We start from the raw sequence: 6,000 nt of genomic DNA, 5'->3' as shown, positions 1-6,000 counted from the left end.
TTAATTTCTGGTTTCAGGATTTTTTTTAATATTTTCATTTACAATGCATTTATTTATAAACTGCTCAAAAGCATTAAAGGAACACTTTGAAAACACATCAGATATGGACTGGGTAATGTGTTAGGAACGAAAGGATGCCACATCATTTGGTGGAAATGAAAAAATGCAGCAGGCTGGTCCATTTTGCTGAAATTTCATTGCAGCAACTCAAACTTGTACTCAGTAGTTTGTATGACCCCCATGTATGTCAGGGTATGCTCCTTATGAGATGATGGAGGGTGTTCTGGTGGATCTCTTCCCAGATCTGTACCAGGGCATCACTAAGCTCCTGGGCAGTCTGAGGTGCAACCTGATGGCATCGGATGGACTGAAAGATAATGTCCCAGAGGTGTTCTATTGGATTTAGGTCAGATGGGAGTGAGGGCCAGTCAATGGTATCAATTCCTTCATCCTCCAGGAACTGTCTGCATACTCTGTGCACCAGGAGGAACCCAAGACCCACTGCACCAGCATAGGGTCTGACAAAGGGTCCAAGGATTTCATCCCGATACCTAGTGTCAGTCAAGGTGCCGTTGTCTAGCCTGTAGAGGTCTGTGCATCCCTCCAAGGATATGCTTCCTCAGACCATCACTGGCCCACCACCAAAGCAGTCATGCTGAATGATGTTACAGGGAGCATAACGTTCTCCACGACTTTCACGCCTGTCACATGTGCTCAGGGTGAACCTGCTCTCATCTGTTAAAAGCACAGGACGCCAATGGTGAACCTGTCAATGCTGGTATTCTATGGCAAACGTCAATTGAGCTCCATGGTGCCAGGCAGTGAGCACAGAGCACTCATAAAGTCTGTTTCTGATTGTTTGGTCAGAGACATTCTTTATTATTAATTATTATTAGGATTAAAAAGTGTTTCTTTAATTTTTTTTAACAGTATATATTTAAACATTTATTGACACTTCTTGTTTTTCATTTTGGCAATTATACATTAAAATATTTTATATTATTTGTGGAGTTTGTGATGATTAAAAAAACGTTTTCTGAAATCACTTGAAACTGGCCAGGAATAAGTTGCGTTTGATGTGTACAGACAGTAAGTGTGTCCTGTGATGGACTTTTGTCTAATTTAGGTCTGGTTCCTTCCTGGCATCTGATGCTGCTAAAATAGATTCTTGCATTTGGAGTTTCATTAATTGAAATGTCAATAAATGTGGTATAAAAATGGATGGATGGACAGACGGATGGATGGCTATCTAAATGGGAACTTCAAAGGTTAGCCAATACATTAGCCAGTTTTGAAAACCGCAAAATCAAAACATTTCCTTATCGACAATAAGTTTAATAGAACTCAAGTATTGTTCTCATATAGTATGCAGTGTGCGTTTTAGATGCAAGGTCTCTGCTAATTTGTAGTTTTATAGTCTGGAAATTGTGTCATGTCTACCATAGTTATTAATTCATTTTTTTTTTTAATTTCAACAGAATTGTTTAAATATGGGGTGCTTACATTCTTCATATTCCACCAGGTCCCATGCCAATGTCCCATCTTTGGCATGTTTTCTGTGTGGTGTGAACATTCTCCAGTGTTCATATATAATCCTATAATATAAATGTCAAGTATTTTGCCTTCCTTTTGCATTCCAGAGATTTTCAAATTAATCTGGTTAACAAAATGAAATTGGACTAGTATGACTGAATGTGACTGTGTGCTTGAGTGTGCCCCGAAACAGACTGGCAGCATATCCAGGTTTGATTGCTGCTTTGTGTCATGTACTGCCAGGGTAGGTCCAGGGCACAATGACCCTCTATTGATATGCACTGGTGAAAAAAAAAATGAATGAGCAAATGTTATTTGTTATAGAATGGAACGCATTCTATTTAGCATTTGAGACTCAGTTCTGCAATATATGCATGAATGTGTATATAATATATAGAATAAAGAGCACACCTCCTGGGAGTCATTGTGACATTTACTGTACATGTCTCTGTACATCTCGAGCAAGTGCCCTTCAAGTTATGACAATAAGATCGGTCTCTTTGTTGAAGCATTTTATCTCTGATCATTCAGTAATGGTTTGTTTTTGTTCAGTTTATGAATCCTTCCAAAAGTAAACAAACAGATCTTGAGCTTATCTTGCTCTAATTTTAGGTAGTCTGTGGTTTGGTAATTTTTTTTCCCTTTTATGAACAGCCTTTAAATTGTAATGCAAATGACAGAACCGTAATGTGATAAATGGTCTCTTTTGTATATGGATATATTGCATTTGTATGTTATTGTTCAGTGTTTGTCCTTTCTTGAACATTATATTTTAATGTGAATATAGCTAGAAATAAGCAGTACATGCATAGCTTGACAAATGAAATTGTGTTACATACAAATAAATGTATTTTAAAATAATAGCCTTTTCTTTGCTAATAAAAATATCAATAATGTCTACTTGGCATATATTTATTTTAAAAAATATTTTACTTTTTCTGCTTTCTACAAAATGTGTTCATTAATATTTGGATAATATTAGCCATTCCCAATGATACTTATAATACTATACTTAAATTGTTTTTTAATATAATATTGACACTTACAGAGGAAGTTCCAGGGGGCCCAGGAAGTCCCTGTAAAGAAAAACAAAAATAACATCCATCCATTCATTATCCAACCCACAATATCCTAACTACACGGTCATAGGGGTCTGCTGGAGCCAATCCCAGCCAACACAGGGTGCAAGGCAGGAAACAAACCCCGAGCAGAGTGCCAGCCCACCGCAGGTGCGCACACACACACCAAGCACACATTAGGGACAATTTAGGATCGCCAATGCACCTAACCTGCATGTCTTTGGACTGTGGGAGGAAACCGGAGCACCCAGAGGAAACCCACGCAGACACGGGGAGAACATGAAAACTCCACACAGGGAGGACCGGGGAAGCGAACCCAGGTCTCCTAACTGTGAGACAGCAGCGCTAAACACTGCTCCATTGTGCCACCCCAAAAATAACATAAAAAAGTAAATTATTTAATTAATATTTACGTTAAATTTCCTAAATTAGATTTCTTTTGAGTACAGTACTTATGTAGATAACCCCATTTCAATTACTGAATTATAGGTAGCAAATGCAATAGTTTTTGTACACATCTTATAAACTTTTGCTACAGAAACATGTAATCATCAAGCTAATTTGCTAAAATTATGACACAGGTTGAATATTTTAGAGCAAAATAAAAAGCTTAAGAAATACACAGAAACAAGTCCACTTTCTACAAACCATAAAATTTATGAAATTAAATGCTCAGAATGATTGTTTTTTTAATTTTGATAAGACTGTGTGTCACACTAAATGTTTACCGCAAGTAACTCAAGTTTTAGTTTGTTATTGATTATAATTACACTAGCAAAATACCCGCGCTTCGCAGCGGAGAAGTAGTGTGTTAAAGAAGCAATGAAAAAGAAAAGGAAACATTTTGAAAATAACGTAACATGATTGTCAACGTAATTGTTTTGTCACTGTTGTGAGTGATGAGTGTTGCTGTCATATATATATATATATATATATATATATATAAATATAAATATATATATATATATTTACACACACACACAAACATATATATATACATATCTATACATATACACATCTATATACACACATACATACATACACACACATATATACACACAAATACATATATATATATATACATACACACACACATATATAAACATATATATACATATACATACATATCTACATATATACACACACAGCTATTTCGTATCAGTGCAATACGCTGTTTGTTAAAACGGATGACACCGCTCTTACGTGCAAGTCTGCGTGGATATTATGAACTATCGTATTTGTTCAAGTTCTATTTAAATTTTAAATAGAAGGAATTTTTATTTAGTCGACAGAAATATCTTTGGTAGGAATGGTAAAACAGACAGGAATATTATTCCTGAATAAATCAACTCAAACCTTAAACAACTTATAATATTTTGCTCTCCATAAAAATATATCCTGTCTAAATTATACAAGTTAGAAATAAAGTAAACATTAAAAGAACAAACATTCAAATTTCTTTACTCTTTTGTAATTTTATATTTTATAAAAAATAAACTTAGATTTTAAATATCCCAAAAGATTTTGCTCTCCATAAAAATATATCCTGTCAAAATTATACAAATATGAACATGCTGCATAACAAAACCTGGAAATATAAATAAAATGTGTTCCTTTCAGCAATAACAAATCAAATCATTCAGTTGTCTTTGCTCATATGTCATTTTAGAGCTGGACGCCTGGCATCTTTTTGGCCACAAGTTCGTTTCTGTTTGGTGTGAGGTTCTGTGTTGTGGAGATTCTCAGGATGGATTGCAGGTGCTCATCAGTGAGGCGACTCCTGTGTGCTGTTTTGTTATTCTTTATCACTGAGAAGAGCTTCTCACACAGATATGTGCTACCAAACATGCACGAGGTTCGAGCCGCATGTAGACGGACTTTTTTTGTTCTTCAAAGTCACCAAAGCGCCGTGCAAACTCAGGGCGCTCAGTTTATCAGCAAAGTGCGTATTTGGGAACACCGTAGTGACGACTTGGTTTAACATTACTTGGTAACAGGGAAAGTGGGGCAAGTGGTTGTGTCTCCAATAAAAGCAGCCTCAATTGAAATCACTTTGTGATTGTGCACGGGTAAAACGTCCGCTGAAGTATCAGATTCTTATTTAATTCTTCTGCTTTCTGTATCTTCTGCACTGCATTCAGGTCTTTCAGGTTACCCTGATGTTTTGTTTTATAGTGCCGTCTTAGATTAAATTCTGTAATTACAGCCACAATAGCTCCACAAATGAGACACACGGGTTCAGTAAACATATACTCAGCCTCCCATCGGTTTTTAAAGGCTCTATTTTCAGAATCAACTTTTCTCTTCAGCATCGTGTGAGCTAGCGTTGCATTATGGGATCTGTAGTTTATTGTGTTACCAGCGCTTCATATACCGGGCTTTAATAACAATAATACAGTATATAAAATGATCTCGAGCGGATATAATTACGCCGGGCGGATGTGGCCCGCCCTTGAGTTTGACACATATGGACTAAATAGAACTTGAAAAGATATATGTTTTCAAATGTGATCGCGCAATTCAGATAAAGTTGACGCGCACTACAGCCTGCATGCCTCAATAAGTCATCCTCCCCTCGCCCTTACTTTTTACCGTTCATCTAATGAATACACTGAGTATGGCTTTACCAAAACAATCATTGATGGCGAATAAAGTATCCATTATTCGAGTATGTAGATCGGGTTATATATATATACATATATATATACCAGCGTATCAGCGTGAGCGTAGTGTGTTAAAAAGCTAGAAAAGAAAAGGGAACATTTTAAAAATAGCGTAACATGACTGTCAATATACAGTATTTGTTTTGTGAGTGTTACTGAGTGTTGCGGTCATCAAGGATTTGATTATCATTATTTCTTTCAATCAGGTTCGTATTTGTAGGATGTGTTGTGTTCAAGTTACATTCCGTGTTTGTCAATCGTTGTAAAGATGACAGGTTTCATTCATCGATTCGTTTCTTACTGCATCAATAAACAGCTCGTCTTCTTCTTTATCTGAGACCTGACACACTGCATGCACGGGTTTTTACACTGTCTTCCTTTAGTGGGACATTGACTTTTTCCACCGTGTGCTTTGTTTCCGCAGTAGTTGGATTTATGAATATGCTTGTATGTATGAGGCGCTTCATATTTTTGCTGCCTTTTCAATTGTGTAATTGGTTTTGTTCAGCTCTTTGGAACTGTTGCCTTTTATCTGTGCACTCGTCAGTTCCGTGAGCCACTCGGTGTACATGCATCGAAGGTTCCCAGCTGTGCTGGTGCCATCTCGTGCTATGTCCATGGCTGTATTTAATGTTACCTTAGTCCTGGCACTTAAAACTTTCTCTTGCAGTTTCGCTGAGTTTGTGTCAAACACCACCCTGACCATTTCATCTTCCTCTCCATAA

General features: G+C 36.7%; 1 protein-coding gene across 1 annotated transcript in view; it reads right to left on the bottom strand.

The window, feature by feature from the left end:
• Positions 1-1,679: 1,679 nt before the first annotated feature.
• Positions 1,680-6,000, bottom strand: part of col7a1l (collagen type VII alpha 1-like) — a 326,774-nt gene continuing 322,453 nt past the window's right edge. The window contains exons 54-55 of the mRNA XM_039762163.1: positions 2,580-2,609; positions 1,680-1,814 (exon numbers count right to left, since the gene is read on the bottom strand). Of these exons, the coding sequence (XP_039618097.1) occupies positions 1,680-1,814; positions 2,580-2,609 (165 nt within the window). The remainder of the gene's footprint in view (positions 1,815-2,579; positions 2,610-6,000) is intronic.

This window comes from Polypterus senegalus, chromosome 8, assembly GCF_016835505.1.
Source record: "Polypterus senegalus isolate Bchr_013 chromosome 8, ASM1683550v1, whole genome shotgun sequence".
Taxonomy (NCBI): domain Eukaryota; kingdom Metazoa; phylum Chordata; class Cladistia; order Polypteriformes; family Polypteridae; genus Polypterus; species Polypterus senegalus.
The sequence above is the reverse complement of the archived record's forward strand: the minus strand, read 5'-3'. Positions and strand labels throughout refer to the sequence as shown.